We start from the raw sequence: 19,322 nt of genomic DNA on the forward strand, positions 1-19,322 counted from the left end.
TTGTGCCTTAACTCCCATCAATCTAATCTACTCTACATCCTCTTCTCTACTACCCGCCTGTACAAGACATGAAACCAAATACGGCCTTTAATAACTCATAATCATCTTTATTAAAACATTTTTTAGAGAGAGTTGTCTAATTTGATCTCTCCATCTGCACTTTAAACACTATTAACATTCCAGAGCTTAATGTTAATTCAGAAAATGTTACAAATACCAGATGAAAAAAAGTTCAATTTCCAACATATTCATATCCATCATACTCATCCTTGCTTCATCATTGTCACACTTCACCATCACATATAGAATCATTATCAGTGACTTACTACATCACTTTCCCATTCTCAGCCCTCCCCTCTGGTGGTCCTCCCCATGTTCCTGTCGTCTAGACTGGAAATAAAAGGGGCTTGGACAAAATGTTCGTTGTTAATTCGACAATGTTAGTAACTCTAAAAACACATGGACATGCAGAAGGCTCCTACTTTACACAGAAAGGAGAGCTTCTTTGATGTTTACAGAGTGATATTTGCAAACCACGATAACCTGATGGGCATTTATAAGTATGTATGATCAGAAGACATGCTCTCATTTGTATCAGTCAGTTTGCTTAAAGAAAGTTTTGTAGGAAGGAAGCATCAGTTTTAAAGTCTATTCTGTTTTCATTTTATTTCATTGTGTAAGTGCCTTTAGTGTTATTAAAATATATCTTCTATCCTAAGATAATCTTCCTAAGGTGCTAATTGTACATCATGTACTTCCATAAAGTGCTGACTTTCTGTTGTGAAACAGCAGTAACAGTCGTACAGGAAATGCTCACACCATCAAGAGATTCAGCACAGAGCACCATGAATACAGAATATTCATCTGAAGTTTGTCTACTTTCCAGTTGTAGTGCTACATTAGTTTAACAGAAAGTGCTTTAGATAACATATTACCCTGCATTGCCATGTACAATACACATACATGTCGTGCTGTTTGTGTGTTTAAGTCAAGAACTTCCATCATTTTAAAACAGGAAATGTAAAAATATCAGTATCAGGGTGTAGCAACAGAGTGGTGTAGGAGTTTTTTAAGTCCTCGATGAACTGGCATAGCATTACTCATTGGTGTTTTTTTATAGTAATAAAAGCAACCCGAGTTGCCAATATAATTTTACTTCTAAATGTCTAGAACATACACTGTGTGTATTAACCAAATTTTTAGAGGAAGTATGTGAGTGTTTCCTGTCCCGTTATCATACTACCTTACGGCCCCCTGTTAAACCTTGAAATTGGAAAACCCCACTTATATTGACTCCGACAAGTTTTTCTCTTTGTGATTCAACATTTAGTAAGCTGGGGAGGACCCAAAATAGACAACTGGGGTTTCCATTGTCTCCTCTGCTTGTTTACTTCAGTTTTGTATCTTTTATGTTTATTTCTTTGCAAATAAATAACCTGATGTGTTATTTTAGTTAGAAAAGGGTATACAGTATATTTGATAGGGCTGGGTATCAATACAAATAATTACAATACCACTTCCCTTAAAGTGATACAGATACCAATAGACTTCCCTTGATACCTTTTTTCTACATCATGTGAATGGAAACATCAGTTGTGTGCCACACAAACCCACCATAGCTGCTGCTGCAGCAAACCAATCACATATAAATCGAAGAATGTTTGTGGTGGTTGGCTATGAGAAAAACCATACAAATACTATTTTCTTCTAGATCTGGGTACAAAAAGGATCAAATGTCGGCATTGTTTGACCAGAGAGAAGTTTCAACATTACTTGGTACTGGGATATTAGGGATTGAGTACAGATGCCCAGCCCTAATATGTGAGGTGCATGTGCACTTGCATCACTCAAATGTAAAACATAGCTGCAGTTATGCCGTCACATGAATAGAGTCAAACCAGTGTAAAACATGAGTCTTCCCAGCAAGTGTATAACAATGACAAACTTGAAGTTGACCATACAGTAGTCCAGTCTTCCATATTTGCTTTCTGCATCATCAGGTGCTACTGGGGCATATATATCTTTCAAAAGTTAAAACAGTCTAAGAAGACAGTCTCCAGAGTTGTTTTGATGATGTTTGATTCATTTGCTATTGACATTGTTCTTGGCTGTCTCCTGCGTGTTGCTCTCTAGGACACGCTCCCTTCTCAACCATTTCATCTGTTCACACATTGCTGATGCGAACACTGAGAGGAGTGTCTCTGACGCGGCCACGTTCCTCCCCTCTCTCCCTGTAACTCTGCTCCAGACGGATCTTCTCTGGATCGGACCCCTCAGACACAGCACCCCCGTTGCTCTGGTACCCATGCTGGGGGCTGGATGGTTTGAAGATGGGCGTGGTCTTGGTCTTGGCCACTTTGTCGAAGAAGGCAAAGTCCGCTACGTATTTGCCCGATGGGGAAAGGGAGACTACAGGTGGAAACTCATAACCCCAGAGAATCTCATCGGGCAGGTAGGAGGTGCGAACCTGGCAGGTGGCCGAGGTCGGCTCAACTGTAGCGCTCATGATGACCAGCAGCTCGAAGTCTGCCAACTCTGGATCTGTCCAGCCTCCACCTGGGGGAGGTACATGACAGGGGGGAGATCGCACATTACAGAGGGGTGTGAAAAGAAGTGGAAGAGGATGAAAAGGAAAATGGGAGAGAGGAAATAAGAATTAATAAAAAAATACTAAAAGTAAAGTCAGTTCTCCTTAGGTTTGTGGAAGACATAGGTGCACATATTTGGCAAGGGAGTTAAGGGGTAATAATAAAATAATATGTAATTTTACATCACTTTGGACCATTATTATTACCGTATTTGTGTCTGAAATGTTGGAAAAGCTTGAGCAGATAAATAAATAACACTCAAACAGCTTAAAGACAAAACTTGCTAAAGAAGCCCACTGGGGATCAACTACAATCATTAGATCGGAGAAAAGTAATTTACTTAGTTTTGAAAAGAAAAACTTCTAAAGGTACACTGTTATGTTTTTGATCCGCAGGAGTGCTATAGAGTAATGTTGTTATGAAGAGTTCCCCATTTTGTTTGTATCTTGTGATGCACATGTATGCACAGGCAGGCCATATGAATTCCTGCCAATTAACTGTTCATCGGGGGTAATGCACCAATAAATATGGCAATGCCCCATTTAAAGGAGAGAAAAAAGAAGTCTGCTAACTTCAATGCAGATATAATAAACAGGTGAAGAAAACAAATGGCCAGGAATGGTAAGGAAACAAGAAAATGAAAGTCAGTATTGAGGAAAGGAAAAGTATGTAGAGATACAGGAAGAAATAGAGGAACTGAGGTTGGAAGGAAAAATGATACACTCTATATTTACCCACAATAATTTCAGAAATAATTTATTGAAGTACCTCTCAGGTTGCAGAAAAGAAGACTCAAGCAAAAAATAAAATGATGTCAAGCAAGTGGTTTACACCATCTGAGCTCAGCTTACCAACGACTACAAAGAGGACATGTATGCGGAATATGCACGTTACAATCTTGTCACATGATTTATCAGAAATAAACTCTTTCTACATCAGATTTTATTACTAAAAATCTTACAGGAAAGCAATTTGTACCACAGCAAACATCCCAACTGATTCTGTTCTTTATTTGCACTAAAAATCCATCCTTGTTGCCATGTGGTGCTGCCAGAAAGTACTGCAGAGCTGTGTATGAGCTGTGTATCTCATTCTAAAGAGTTTTCTAGTGTATTCTACTCACCCATAGTGTTTGATGAACTCAGCGTAAGTGAAAAGATCACAAAGATAAAACACCTTCTACTTGCAACACCCACCAATTGTCCTTGTCTTACCCTTGTCTGCCCAGGCTCGCAGGGGGCTGTTGTCGTCGATGAGGTGGTAGAAGGTGAGGGGCAGGATGAGGAAGGGGCTGTCGCTAGACGTGTCCACTTGGAAGGGAACATTCCTCTGGTCCAGACGAACCGTCTCCCCTTCCTTGGTCAGAGATGTCTGGAGCAGTTTTCCACTCACCTGGGGGGAAACAATATGCAAAAAGGTTTTTCAGCTCAACTGGTTCACAGTTTGAGAAATTGTTCATACACATGACATCTACACATAACTTGTAGAATTTGTAAAAATGGTGGACACATATGGTAATATACATTCACCTAAAGCATTATTAGGAACACCATACTAATACCGTGTTTGACCCCATCCTATCAATATGGGCCAACATTTCTAAAGAATGCTTACAGCACCTTGTTGAATCAATGATACAAAGAATTAAGGAAGTTTAGAAGTTGAAAGGGATCCCCCACACCATTACACCACCACCAGCCTGACCAGTGGTAACAAGGCATGACGGATCCATGTTCTCATTCTGTTTACGCCAAAATCTGACTCTACCATCTGAATGTCAACAGATATTGAGACTTATCAGACCAGGCAACACTTTCCCAGTCTTCAACTTTCAAATTGTGTGAGCTTGTGCAAATTGTAGCCTCATTTTCCTATTTTTAGTGGAGATGAGTGGTACCTGGTGGGGTCTTCTGCTGGTGTAGCCCATCCGCCTCAAGGTTGTGTGTGTTGTGGCTTCACAAATGCTTTGCTGCATACCTTGGCTGTAACGAGTGGTTATTTGAGTCAAAGTTGATCTTCTATCAGCTTTAATCACTCGGCCCATTCTCCTCTGACCTCTAGCATCAACAAGGCATTTTTGCCCCCCAGGACTGCCACATACTGGATGTTTTTCCTTTTTCAGACCATTCTTTGTAAACCCTAGAAATGGTTGTGCGTGAAAATCCCAGTAACTGAGCAGATTGTGAAATACTCAGACCAGCCCGTCTGGCACCAACAACCACGCCACGCTCAAAGTTGCTTAAATCACCTTTCTTTTCCATTCTGACATTCAGTTTGTAGTTCAGGAGATTGTCTTGACCAGGACCATAACCCTAAATGCATTGAAGCAGCTGCCATGTGATTGGTTGATTAGATAATTGCATTAACAAGAAATGTAACAGGTGTTCCTAATAATCCTTTAGGTGAGTGTATATTCTCTATCTCTACACAGACATACTTACCTGACAGCCGAGCAGGAGACTCTTGCGCATGTTGGCCACCCTGATCATCAGGCAGGGTCGGCCTTCGTGGGTCGACACCACAGCATGTTGGCTAAACTTCACCGTCTCACCTCGCTTCTTTGGCCGAGCAACCTGAGCAGAGAAAGCTCAATCACTTCTGGTTTCAGTCATAATCTTTCATAGGACTCGTGGAAGAGTCTTGCACATTATGCATTTGGGGATTTTTATAGTTTATATATATATATATATATATATATATATATATATATATATATATATATAACAAAACAACAACAACACTGTCGGCGCGTCCACATGATACAAGCCTTACGTGATCGCGCACCAGCCCCACCCCTCCTCCACACAGTTGCTAGTAGCCACTAAGGCATGGATACCCGACCCGAGCCCGACGGTGCCCGACGGGCCAGGCCGGGTTCCGGCAGATATTTAGAAATGGTCGGGTTCGGGTCGGGCTCGGTCACATCAGCGCGATAAGGCATCTATCTATAAATTGCAGGAAGGTGTGTGTGTGTGTGTGTGTGTGTGTGTGTGTGTGTGTGTGTGTGTGTGTGTGTGTGTGTGTGTGTGTGTGTGTGTGTGTGTGTGTGTGTGTGTGTGTGTGTGTGTGTGTGTGTGTGTGTGTGTGTGTGTGTGTGTGTGTGTGTGTGTGTGTGTGTGTGTGTGTGTGTGTGTGTGTGTGTGTGTGTGTGTGTGTGTGTGTGTGTGTGTTAAGGGGGCGGCTGTGGCTAAGTGGTAGAGAGGTTGACTGCCAATTGGAAGGTTGGTGGTTCGATCCCTGGCCTTGCAGTTCCATGCCGAAGTGTCCTTGGGCAAGACACTGAACACCGAGTTGCCCCCGATGCTGCGCCATCGGAGTGTAATGTGTGTGAATGTTTATCTGATGAGCAGGTGGCACCTTGTACGGCCGCCTCGGCCACAGTGTATGAATGTGTGTGAATGGTGAATGATTCCTGTACTATGTTAAAGCGCTCTGAGTAGTCGTTAACCCTTGTGTTGTCCTTCGGGTCCTGGTGACCCAACTTTGTTGAGAATTGCTCTCTAAACAAGGGTTAATACAGCAACTTAGTTCTTGTTTGTACAGCATTTTGGTCAGCTTAAACTGTGTTTAAATGTGTTCTAGAAATAAACTTTACTTACTTACTTTACAAGAAACAGGGTTTAGAGAGCAATTCTCAACAAAGTAAAGGGAAGTACATAATCCTTGTGTTGTCCTTCAGGTCACTGGGACCCGAAGGACCACACAAGGGTTAAGACTAGAAAAAGCGCTATATAAAAACAGTCCATTTACATTTAAGCGCTTTTCTCTCAAACCGTTAGTCCGATGGATTTCAAACTTGACAGGTGTCTTGCTACGGGCATGAGTAAGTGCAGTGCCAAGTTTGACGTTGTTTGGATTAGAAATGCAAAAGATATCGTTAAATATATAGGTAAAAGAAGCAAACATTTGCTTTTACCGCTCTAGCCGCTGGCCACTCCCCCTCTCACACTGTATGCAAACACTGACTGAGCGTTTGTCGTGACTCACTCTACACTGTCTTTCTCTCTCTGCACGCGCACACACACAGGTTCTGGTGGTTGATGATCGCAAATATGTGCTGTTTAGCTCTCATAACGGACCAGGTGGGCAGCACACTGCCATGAGTCCATGACGCTAATGTCTGATTACTCCACATTTTAATTGTGATATTTGGTGATTTCATTCTGATTCTGCAATGTTCTCTGTCAGGTAAATCTGTAAGATAGTAGTAGGCCTACCGCCTCGGGCTTGGACCCCTCATACCACACGAGACAACACCATCTCTCTCTCTCTCTCTCTCTCTCTCTCTCTCTCTCTCTCTCTCTCTCTCTCTCTCTGTCTCTCTCTCTCTCTCTTTCTTTCTCTGCCCACACACACAAACGGTCCGGTTCTGGTGGTTGATGAACGCAGATATGTGCTGTTTAGCGGAGGGCCGGTGGGCAGCGCACTGCCATGAGTCCATGACGCTAATGTCTGATTACTCCACATTTTCACTGTGATATTTTGTGATTAAATTCTGAATCTGCAACGTTCTCTGTCAGGTAAATCTGTAAGTTAGGAGTACCACCTCGGGTTTCTCTCTCTCTCTCTGCGCACACACAAACGGTCCGGTTCTGGTGGTGATTAGATATGTGTTCAGGTCTCTTTCTCTCTCTCTCCCTCTCTCTCTCTCTCTCTCTCTCCCTCTCTCTGCGCACTCTCTCTCTGCGCACACAAACAATTGGTCCAGTTCTCGTGGTGATTAACGCAGATATGTGCTGTTTAGCGATCATAACGGGCCGGTGGGTAGGGCACTGCCATGAGTCCATGACACTAATGTCTGATTACTCCACATTTTCATTGTGATATTATGTGATTACATTCTGAATCTGCAATGTTCTGTGTCAGGTAAATCAGTAAGTTAGTAGTAGGGTATACAGGGGAGTTGCATTTGAAGTGGTTTGGGGTCCTTCTGTAAGGAATTTTGGGGTAGGCTACAATTTGGTTTTGATGAGTTCTACAAGCAGCAAGGGCCAAGTAATCTCCCATTCCAAACAGGCACATTTTCAACGGGCACTGCACTAGTTTGTTGTAAAATGGTGCTGCTGCTCCTTTAAGAGAGCTCTCTGTGTGTGTGTGTGTGTGTGTGTGTGTGTGTGTGTGTGTGTGTGTGTGTGTGTGTGTGTGTGTGTGTGTGTGTGTGTGTGTGTGTGTGTGTGTGTGTGTGTGTGGTAAGTGGTAAGTGGTAAGTGGGCAGAAGAGAGATAGAGAAAGAGGAAGCAGACGTGTTGTAGATGCAACCGGAGCAGAGTTAGTGTTTATTCATGTTATAACGTCGGCCCTGGAGGTAACCAGTCTCCCCTGGTTTTCTGATCACAGTCGGAAATGAAGCAAGCAGGAAAGGTTAACACACTGAACATTTTAACAACTTATTAACATGCACTTGTTGCCCCGTATGCGCTGATGCGCTCATCTGTTGACATTTCCGAATGCCTTCCTACAGTTGCTTAATAAAAAACAAAAACGTAGCAAAAACGTAGCCTACATGTGTCATTAGTATGAGGAAAAAAATTTGATTTTAACTGTGTCGGGCTCGGACACAATTTTCTTAATGCCTGTTGGGCTCGGGCCGGGTTCGGACAGAAAAATTCGTCCCAATCAGGACTCTAGTAGCCACCATGATAGCCACGGAGGACACGGAGGATTCAAAAAACATGATGGACTCTTCAGAAGAGGTAATTATCTTCACTCGAGTTTCTGCGTGCGAAAGTCACCGGACAACACAATCATCTGAACATAGCCATACTGAGAAATACAGAGAGATGCGTGGAGCCGATAGTCCTAATTAGCTTTGTAGCAACTCATTTGGCAATGGCTTGAATGTAACGGACGTTCATTAATATCAAAAAGCTACGCACTAAAGCTTTAGCATATACAGTTGTGCTTTAAAGCAACACTAAATAACTTTTCCTCTTCGGTCCCCCTACAGGTTGGAAGCGCAATTGTCCATTACCGTTACCATTACCATTATTCTTATGTCTCATTCGAACAACAGATCTGCTACCCGATCAAGGAAACTTACTCCAAAATAATGTACCTTAAAATAATGTTTCCAAAATTGTTTCAGTGGTTCGTCGACTTGTAACAGGGTGAATGGCACTTCTGCATTCACTTTGCGGCCCTCTATCGGCTATAACCACACTATGCAAGTTTGCCAGATCAGGTAGCTTCCAACCTGTAAAAGTTCTTTAGTGTTGCTTTAAGGTAAGAGAGGACACATCTGGTTTTATTTGAAAATGGTTACGAAAAACCATTTCTGTTTTACATTCTGTAACAATTTGTATGACTATGCAAACTGCATGGTTCTATGTTTAAAGAACTTTTGCTGCTCCCTTTCCAGCTGGATGTGTTATGCATTGGCTACCTTGGCCAGGAAAGTACCAGTGATGAAAATCTCCATCAGCATGGTGATGACGAGCTGGACTATGAGGAGGATGATGGCTGCGGGACACTCCTCAGTGATGCAACGGAAACCATAACCAATGGTGGTCTGGGTCTCCAGGGAGAAGAGGAAAGCCCCCGTCAGGGTCTGCATCTGCATCACACAGGGGGTGTGGTTCGACGGGGGGTCGAACTCTGGAGGAACACGGGTGAAAAGGAGACAAAAGCTCATCGCAGTTGTTCTAATGTCCTATTGTTGAAAATAACAACATCAGTTTGTGTGCTGTTTGGTTTTTTACTTCTTCTACCTATTATGCTGGTAATAGTATCTCAAAAACTAAATATTTCCAGGGCAAAATATCTAAGTGTCTGCCACAAAAATATCCTCTTCATATGCAACATTACACTGTGCTTTATATAACTTTTTCTTCCACACTCGCTTGAGCGAACATTGGAAATATGAGTGACAAAAGAGGAAGTGTGGGAGAGCAGGTGTCTTACTGAAGATATGAAATGATTTCCCACCCTCACAAATGTTTATTTTTATCAAGGTGAGTTTAAGCTCAAAATGCTGTACAGGAAATACAACAAACACCAACATCTATACATTTTTTTAGAAAGAACGCTCACCCTGTGTACAAGTGGATGAAGGTGTATTTAAATCTTACCGTATAAACTTATTGATTAGACACCTATTAAAATGAAGTACTTCATGTATGTAAACTTGATAAAACAGTTACACAAATTAGATTAAAAAGAAAGATGGAATCAAAAGGACACGTCTAACACATGGTTGCTCTGAAACTGTAGTTCTCACTGTTTCCAGTAACACCCTGTACCACCACTGTATGACTCAAACTCAGTTTCACTAAGATAAACTGGAAAATAAGAATTACATCCAGGGCCAGTCACATGCTTTCATTTCATCAAAAAAGTCAAGCATCTTTGACTGTATTGTTGTATGTTTCATATAGCCTTCTCACTTACTGACAACCCTGAAAACCCCCCAAAAGTAACTTAGCCATCAAAAAAAAAAGACCAAAAAAAGCGCAAAAACAGCCAATAAAACGTCGGAAAAGCAGCCAAAAAACGTTGGGGTGAAAAAGGGGCAAAAACGTTGAAAGAAAGTGAGAAAAGTGTCAGCAAAAGTGACAAAAACTTCAGAACAAGCGACAAAACATTGAAAAAGCTACAAAAACTAGGTGGGACAAATGTATTGTGAACGTAAATTGATATGCGGTGCGGATCAAAATTTCATATATTCCATATTCGGCCCGTGGGCCTCGAGTTTGACACCATCACGCCACCCTAGTAGTCATATTCTCAGCTACGGTCACCACCCAACCAGCCTCCTAACCCTTATACTTAAACAACCCTTGTACTTCATCACTTTACTTTCTACTCTGCTTTCATCATAACTACTAGGGCTACCAAAGTCCGCCGCCATTATAAACTTAAATATGAGTCATAATTACTGCTTGAACTAACGACTTATGGGGGTGTTTTTTGGGGAAGGAAACTCTCGCTTTTTTTTGTGTTCACACTTTTTTTTCTTTGGTGTGAATGATGCTGCTGATGCTGCTGAAGCTGTTGTGAAGTAGTAGTGACATGTAAAACCTGAGAATTTGCTGTTAAATCCTAAGCATCTATAGCATTACATATTCATGACTAAATAGGCAACAATCATAGTTTTAAAAACATCTGCAGTTATGTTAACACAAAAACGTTACTGTGGGTGTTATTTGATCAGATTTGACTGACAGTGAAACTACCTGCCAACTGTCACAGACTCAGAGAGTGCTCCATCCTGAATGGTGAACGGAAGTATTGTATGTCATCACCTTTTTCTAAATGAGCCCCTGTCTGACTCAGTTAAAGGGTCTATTCTGCCAAATTCTTTGTCATCCCTATGCAGATAGTTTTATTGCTTTTATTGAGGTTTTGAAATATGAGCTATTTATGGTGACCCACATAGAACTGTGGGTAGACCGTGTGGAAGTGAAAAGAATTTTGTTTATTCTGCAAAAGATTTGCCACACTCCTACCAAGCAGGTCTCCGTGCACCAGTGCCATCAGATACCACAGCACCCCGAACAAGAACCAGGTCCCCGCAAACGTGGCCGTGAACAGGAACAACTTGTAGCGCCACTGCATGTCCAGAAATGTTGTCCAGAGGTCCCGCATGTACAGAGCATTCCGGCCGCTGACGTGCTCGATGCGCACGTTGCTACGCCCATCTTTGGACAGGACGCGCCTCCTCTTCCTCAGAGTCCCACCCCCAGCGGATAAGCCACCACCCAGTAAGGGCTTTAAAACATCGGTCTGTGTTTGGGAGTGGCACACCTTCTGAGGGGAGGAGCTACGAGAGGAAGGAGGTGTGGCAGATGTCATCTGGTGAATAAAAAAGATGAAGAAGTTAAATCATTTCTCTGATTAACTTGTCTCCTGGCCAGTGCTGTTAATGGGCTTGTATGGGATTAGTTTGGGGTTATGTATCATTGTCAGACCTTCCTCCACAGCGCTGCGGAGGAGGGTCTGGCTAGTCCACACAGCATTCTGGGATGGGAGAAAAACGTGCTCTGGTTTATTGGCATTTCTTTAAACCAAATTACACTTGTCTTGGGTGGCGCCAAGCACCAGACAGAGCAACGGTGCCTTTGCCAAATAGCCTCTGAAAGGAACAACAGAAAACTCAGATTGGACAGATAATCTAGCTAGCTGTCTGAATTTACCCTGCAGAGATGTGGAACGTTGTTGATATAGATTAGTTTGTGGTGATTTTGGTGCATCATCAAGCTTTGGTAGCTTATGATCTGATTATGACTAGACTTTCTGTGCCCTACAGGGAAGGCTAGAAACTACCCATGGTGACTTGGTTTTCCCCTGCAGCCCCTGCTCTCATTCTCACAGGGAATTTATCTCATGTGAGCCTAAATACTTGAAACCAAACCTGTTATTGATTATATTTCAAATATGTTGCAAAAAATAAAACAATGAAACAACTAGCAAACAAGTTAACATCCAACTGTTACTTTGAATCATAAAGCAGGAAACCACAGTTTTAATCAGCAAAACAAATCGAAACAAACCTGAAAGACATGCACACCCACGCAAATTATTTGGCTAATTTTCAGTTGAAATTTGGTGGAAATTTAGTGGGAGTTCCATGAGGTCAACACACACACACACACACAAACTAAATTATACTGTAGGGATGTGTGAACAGTCTTTTCATTTGGACTCACACACTGTGCAATTGCTTCAGACTCGAAGCTGTTGAATTTAAAGCATACTGAGGCCCTGGAAAGATTAAGGGCTTCCGTTTTAAAGACTAAAAGATATACTAGGAGAAGTAACTTTCATTTTTGACATGGGAAGGAAGTTGCACACCTAGAAGGTGGAGTGAACGCTAACAGCTAACAGGAGGAAACTGCATTTCCTCATTTTTAACATCTTCTCCTATTGCTTGCTGAATATGAAGCGAAAGCACTGTTTTTTTTAGAATATATAGCTAATGACAAGACTTATATTTAAGGTATGTGTCAGTATTCTAGGCATTTGTTTAAGTAGGTTGGAGACTAAAGAGATTTATTCTAACACAAAAACGAATGAGTGAATGAATGACAACCGTGAGCATTAGGAACAGCTAAAATGAAGAGCCATACAGTTTCCTGTCAGTGTTTTTCTCAGAATTATCGCCACGTAAGTCGTAGACTGTGAACCACGTTTCAAGAACCACAACAACACATGAAACCAAAACCACACAAGAGAACACAGAGGGCAGACTAGAAAAGAAATACTGTGTCAGACCTGAATGATACCAGTGGACTATTGTCTATTCAAATGTGTCATTAAAGATGTTTTAAACAAGTGAAAAGGTTTGGAGCTACGTTGGTATGTCAAACATGTTGCTCCATAAGAAGAATTGCTATGACATTTTGTACAGACAACAATGGTCCCTAGATAATCAGTGATCCTCTCACTTTTCTTGTAGCCCCATCTTCAGGATGAAAGTTAATTGTGTCCTATACTTTAGTTCATGACCACATATCTGCAGAATAATGTCTTTAGCCTCATCTGGACTTTGTGTTTACTGCTAATTAGCAAATGTTAGCTTGCTAACATGCTAAACCGAAATGGTGAACATGGGAAACAATATGCTCTGCTAACATCAGGGTGTTACTATTGCTTCTGTGAGCCTTTTAGCATGATAACTACTAGCATCATTGCATTTACTACATTAATAAACTTTTAGCTATCTTACATTTAGTTTTTTGTAACTACAGCCTCACACATCTGCATGTGTGTAGATTCTTGTTAGGGCTTGACAGGATAAAGTAGGCTACTTGATAAAAAAGTGTCAACACCAACAAAATCACTTCCTGTTCCGCTGATATCTTTACGGTCTTTAAAGACATATTTGGGCAGACAGGGGACTGATTCTGAGCTCTTTTCACAAGAAAACACCCATGTATTATTGTCTGTAATATAGGGAAAATGAAGTGCAAAGATGGCCACAGTAATATATGTGTTTTTAATGCTTTACACTGTGGGATGTGTGCTCTTGTCAGGACATTCAGATGATCTCTACCCATGTCACAGACAGACAGACAGTTACTGTATCTCCAAACATTTGACACACTCACTTACGTCCAAGAAATTATGTAGGCCATTAGGAAGAGGATAGCCCACAAGAGAGGACGATAAGAGAAAAGAAGAGAAGAAGAAAGAGTACAATTAGGATGAAGATGTACTGCAAACAGAGTCACATTTATCAGCTGGAGGAGAGAGGAGTTTATCTAGATAAAGTTTGTTTAAGGCTTTAGTGTAGATTCTAACCAGAGAGGCCTTTAGTGGACAAAGAGTGAACTTCTGACTGGTAACTGGAGACGGCGGTAAGAGTTTGGTAGGAAAAGGGCCAAACGGTTGGCTTTCTGGATGCTCTGTCCTTTTGTAATCTTTCTCTCAGGTGTTTTTTAGTTTGTTTTTTATACTCTGGATCCTCGCAAGTCTCTGTTTCTCTATCTCACACACATAAATGCAAAGCATACAATTCCTGATGAAGATGTTGAAAGTGCAATATAAGGCCAAAAGTATATGGACACCCTGGGGTGACCTCTCCTCTAGCTCACCCGTTAGAGTGTGAGCCCCAATGTAGGCTGAGTCCTTTGCAGTGGCCGGGGTTTCAAATCAGACCTGCAGCCCTTTGCTGCGTGTCATGCCCTCTCTCTCTCTCTCTACCCCCTTTCCTAAACTATCTAATAAAGAAAAAAAGCCCCAAAAATGTATGTAGTAAGTGGACACTCTGACAAAACAATTGTTGAATATGTAATTCCAGCATTTTTGCTTCTGGTTTTAGGCTTTCCAGAAGATTTTGGAGTCTGGCTGCAGTGATTGGCTCCCATTTAGCCAGATAATCATTGGGTCACATAGGCACCATTTACAAGGGGACCCCCCCAAAAAGAAAGAAAATCACCAGACTGCAGAAAAGGAAGTATTTGACGTTCAGTTTCAAAATTAAAATTTTGCTCAAAAGTGGAGATTGTGTATTGTATACAGACAATAACAGACAATAATCTTCTTATCTTTCTTATCTTTTCTTATCTTAAATCTTATCTTAAATGGAAATGACTTTCCACCATTTAGGCTTGGCTTGAAGTCAGCGTTTCAGCTCATCCCAGAGGTGTTGATGGGGTTGAGGTCAGCGCTCTGTGCAGGCCAGTCAAGCAAGCAAAAAAACATTATTCAGACTTTCCTCACTTTATAACCCAAATGCAGAAAAACAGCCCGGGACCAAAGGGTGTCCATATACATATGGCCATATAGTGTAAATCAGAATAGCTTTTATGTAATGCTGATCATGGATTACACAAGCAATCAGCTTTAATTACATCACACTTTTGTGATTATGCAAGGGTGAGCCCCTCAAAAGCTTCATAATTACAATGACACCATTGAAAACTTCACTCTTTCAACTGTGTATGGCCCTCTCACCCAATCTTCTCCTCACACACACACACACACACAACACAAATTCCACTACAGCCATAGACTATATCAGATAACTAATAGAGCGGATGGCAGTGAGTGAGAGGGAAAAGAGGGAAATATTTTTGACCAACCTCTCCAGTAGGATGTATTCCATCTCCATGGCAACGCAACAACTTTACTGTAGTGCCGTGCCTCAGTGACCGAATCCAAAAACTGAATCAAAACTTTTTCTTTTGCCGAACAAAAGGGGCGCTGAATGTTTTTCCTGATCTCCCTCTTTCTCTCTCTCTCTCTCTCTCTCTCTCTCTCTCTCTCTCTCTTTCCTCTTTCTTTCTCCTTCCTTCTCTCACTCCTCTGTGTACACAGGAATGCTTTGTTAGGAGCTGAGATAAAAGAAACAAAAGACACCATTGACAAAAACGACTGTGCCCATCCGTTGTGTGTGTGTGTGTGTGTGTGTGTGTGTGTGTGTGTGTGTGTGTGTGTGTGTGTGTGTGGTTATGTGAGAGTGGGATTGCAATTACATGCGTATTTCTGCGTACGTGTGAGTGACTGTAGGCGTACATGTGTGATTTTGCATGCATGTATGTGTGTTTGTGTGCAATTATTTGAAAAAGAGAGTACAATTGTGTGTGTGTGTGTGTGTGTGTGTGTGTGTCTGTGTGAGAGAGAGAGGGAGAGTAAGAGAGAGAGAAAGAAAGAAAGAGATGAGTGAAAGGAAAAACGATAGAACGGAAGAGAGGAAGGGAGAGAGAAAGAGATCTGTGACAAAAGGCCCTCGTTAGTATTCTGGAGTGAGGAGTAATCCCCCTTCTTCTCTCCCTCTCCGTCTCCCCACACGCTATTTATTTTTCTCCCCAATCAGTTTGTTTCGCTCTTACCTTCTTTTCCATTTCTCATCTTTTCTTCTTTTATTTTGAATCATTTCCCCTCATCCACGCACAAGGCGCCAGAAGAAGACATGATTTGATATAAGAGAATTAAAAGAAATAACTTCCCAGTCACTCTCACTTAATGCCCTCCTTGTTTCCCTCTCTTTCTTCTGCAGTTCATATATCAGATTTCTTCTATAATTGTTCCTCATGTTATCAGATTGGCAGACTTAGATACTTAACTATATAACACTCCACTCTGGTATTGATGGGGATGCAGTGGAGGTGTGTTCAAAATAGGAAACTAATATGGGTTGAGAGAGTAAAGGGTTCCTTAGAAAGCATAAATGACTCCTTTATTGATTGATTGATTTAATTTGATCACTGAAACACACACACTCTGCATTCAGTCATTGGGAATAAAAACACAATAAAGCCCTATGAGTTATTTCTATTGTGCTCCTATAACTTTGTGTTTATTTGCTTGTTGAGTTGCATTTGAGCTGCTGTAATGAGGGAATTGTCCCAGTGTGGGATCAGTTTATCTTATCTTATCTCATCTTTACTTACTTCTGGTCCTTAAATAAATGTTTAATGAGCATTGCTTTTGTGTGGTCCATATTGTGAACTGATTTAAAGTCAAATGTTTTTTTTATCAATAACTTTTAAAGCTTTATTCTATCTTATTTGGTGCATTTGGAGAATAGATACCGTCTGTGTTCTTTTATACAATAACAGGATGAAAGAAACTGACAGTATATGTAAAATCTGATGCTCTAAGATCCAAATCACTGATAACATGTGAACACTGACAAAATTTTTCAGTTCCCCATAAACTCAGCTTCATTCACCTCTGATGAGCATCTCGTGAAACTTTGCACCAAACTCCGCGGATGTCTCAGCACAAAAAAAAATCAGAGGGTTATTTAGAGGACAGCTTCAAACTTGGCCACAGTTCATAATGCAGCTGTGAATAAAGTCATCAATCATTGTGATGCTTCTTACTGTCAGCTTATTACAGATTTTCCTAGAAAAATGAACATTATCCCTCCAAAGTTAAGAATTGGTCAATACCTTTAATGTAAGGACAATGTGGCTTCTGTGAGTTTATGATTTCACATTAATTTCAAACTTTAAAAAAATTGTCAAAATTACAGATTCCTAATTTGCTTATAAATTGTTTTAAAATGGATTTTTACTATTATTTTTAGCCCTTTTTTCCAGTGAAAAATAACAATGATGGAGCAAAACGCATATTTCCTTTCTGGATAAGTCCTTATCCAGGTAGGTAGGGGAAAAAAACTTACCTTAACCGTAGCCTATGAGAAAAAAACTTTCATTTCCAAATTTAAGAAACAAATACATTTTGTGGCCATGCAAAATTCTTTGTGTATTTCTCAGATATTGTCATTGCAGTGTATTGCTGATAAATGTGTTTGCTTACCTTTACAGCTGGGACTGCAATCTAACTTTGCGGCGCAGAGAGGAGTGGGGGAGCCCCGAGCCTCAGCCTTCCGTCCACATGTCTGCTTTGTTGTCATACGCCGGCTCACATCACTGGGACAACTGGCACTGTAACTCTGCAGGAAGAGTAACTTCAGCAGTCTGCGTCCCACAACACTGATAAACCATTGGGTAGAGTTATGGAGACAGTCATTGGCTCATGGAGCTCCTGTTTCTGATCCAAAGCCCGGTCTCACTGCTCGCAAATTCTACCAGAGGAGACAGGACTTGGCTTTATAAGGGGCATCTCTCTCTCACTTTTACTCTGTCTCTCTCTACCTCACTCCGGAATTCATGTTGTGTTCTACTCACGTCTGTGTAATTGCTGTAATAATTGATTGCCACTCCCCCCCACAAGTCTCAATTCGGAATCAGAATAGCACAAGGGACCACAAATGCAGTGCTTAAACTACTCAAACAGCTATTTTGTACATATTTGTTTGTGTTTCTGTATTTATTGTTCATTCTTATCAATGTTTAATATGTTTGTTTGTTTGTGTATGAATGCACCAATCACCAAGGCAAATTCCACATAGGGTAACCGCTGTGGCAATACATTCCTTTCTGATTCTGATTCTGTGGTCTTGAAAAAAGAACTGAATAAGGTTTAAAATGCAAATCTTTTTCATCAGGTTTTGTTGCTTTTGTTGTTGCTTCCTTCCCTCACTTCCCAACTTTATGCACAATGTCCAAATAAGTGCACGGAAACACACACACACACACACACACACACACACACGCACACAGATGCACATGTTTAGGACCTCACATGTACGTTCTCCACAAATGCACTCTGGCACACGTGCACACGCCAACAAACGCCCCCAACAGACCACCCTCTGCAGTGTGCACGCACACATACGCAGAAACACACACACAAACTCACACACTCTTTTAGGGGGCACCACAGAGCCCCCTATTCACAACTAGTGTGCCCGGGCGTTTGCTGTGTCCAAGAGTGTCTGTACGGAGCGTCCTGTTAAACTCAAACACATAAAGAGGGCCGTCCGTGAGGTGAATACGGCTAATTCTCCTGCCTCAGGAGAGGGTGACAAAGCATTATTTAACTGAAAGGGGGAGAGGTGGAGGGAGTTGATGAGGACCATTGGTCAAATGTGCTGAAGAGTCTGATGCAAAGTTCAGAAAAGGCCTCGTTTTAAATGTATTTTGTGGTATTTTTGTGTTGTTGATAGCTACTTGAAGGATGTTAAACAAAGATGGAGGCTAGTGTATAACATAACAGAGCAGCATCCTTGGAGCTGGAAAGGATTCAGTTTCCTGCTCAAGAGCACCTCAGTAGAGTGGCTGTCAATATGGAGGATTTGAACTCTTGTCTCAGGGCCCTGCCTCATCAGTGGCAGTTACCACTTCAAATGTGGGGTGGGCATAGGCAATTTTACGGGTACCAAATATATAAATCCTTAGGGACCCACCATTGACCTATTTGTATATTTTTTAGGTGGGGAACAGGGGGTCTTTAGGGGGAGATAGCAGGTATATGGCACATAGAAGTGATAAATCATCTGACAGCTAGTCATAAATCTGGAATTAACACTGTATTCTGGTTAGGCAATTGTTCAAATGTTGAAGGTTTAGAGTGTATAAGGACTTGGAACATTATGGTGGAAGTATGTGATGGCCCTTCCCATGCACACTCATGTCTTATAAGTTGTGGCACCAATTTCTGGGTTGAAACCATTTGTTACATAGATTTGGTGCAAAATGCAACCATTTATGACCACTCGAGAATTGATGAAAATGGTCAGAAACCCCTCCAAACTCCCACAATAAGACACTAAGACCCAGAGGAACACCATAAAAAATAGTCACTATACCTAGGAAAGCCATACATCCTGAATGCCCTAGGTGTCTAGGTTGTTGTTGTAAAGTTTCATGAGGCCGTGATTATTCTTGAGTTCACAACAGGTCATTTTAAACAGTGAGGTCAAGTTTCAGAAAATGGACTCAT

At 41.5% G+C, this 19,322-nt stretch overlaps 1 protein-coding gene across 4 annotated transcripts; it reads right to left on the reverse strand.

The window, feature by feature from the left end:
* Positions 1-86: 86 nt before the first annotated feature.
* On the reverse strand, positions 87-17,579 carry LOC120568564 (ATP-sensitive inward rectifier potassium channel 10-like). 4 transcript variants are annotated; one of them, XM_039816152.1, is made up of 6 exons: positions 17,295-17,579; positions 11,033-11,346; positions 8,971-9,182; positions 5,030-5,161; positions 3,803-3,980; positions 87-2,556 (listed from the first exon to the last, which is right to left on the reverse strand). In XM_039816152.1, the coding sequence occupies exons 2-6, from the start codon at positions 11,169-11,171 to the stop codon at positions 2,165-2,167; spliced, it is 1,053 nt and encodes a 350-aa protein (XP_039672086.1). In that variant the 5' UTR covers positions 11,172-11,346; positions 17,295-17,579; the 3' UTR covers positions 87-2,164. The 4 variants fall into 4 exon arrangements, with proteins under 4 accessions (XP_039672086.1, XP_039672082.1, XP_039672085.1 ...); XM_039816148.1 differs by having other exon boundaries at positions 11,033-11,378; XM_039816151.1 differs by lacking the exon at positions 17,295-17,579 and adding an exon at positions 15,110-15,254.
* Positions 17,580-19,322: the final 1,743 nt, after the last annotated feature.

Source organism: Perca fluviatilis, chromosome 11, assembly GCF_010015445.1.
Source record: "Perca fluviatilis chromosome 11, GENO_Pfluv_1.0, whole genome shotgun sequence".
NCBI classification, from domain to species: domain Eukaryota; kingdom Metazoa; phylum Chordata; class Actinopteri; order Perciformes; family Percidae; genus Perca; species Perca fluviatilis.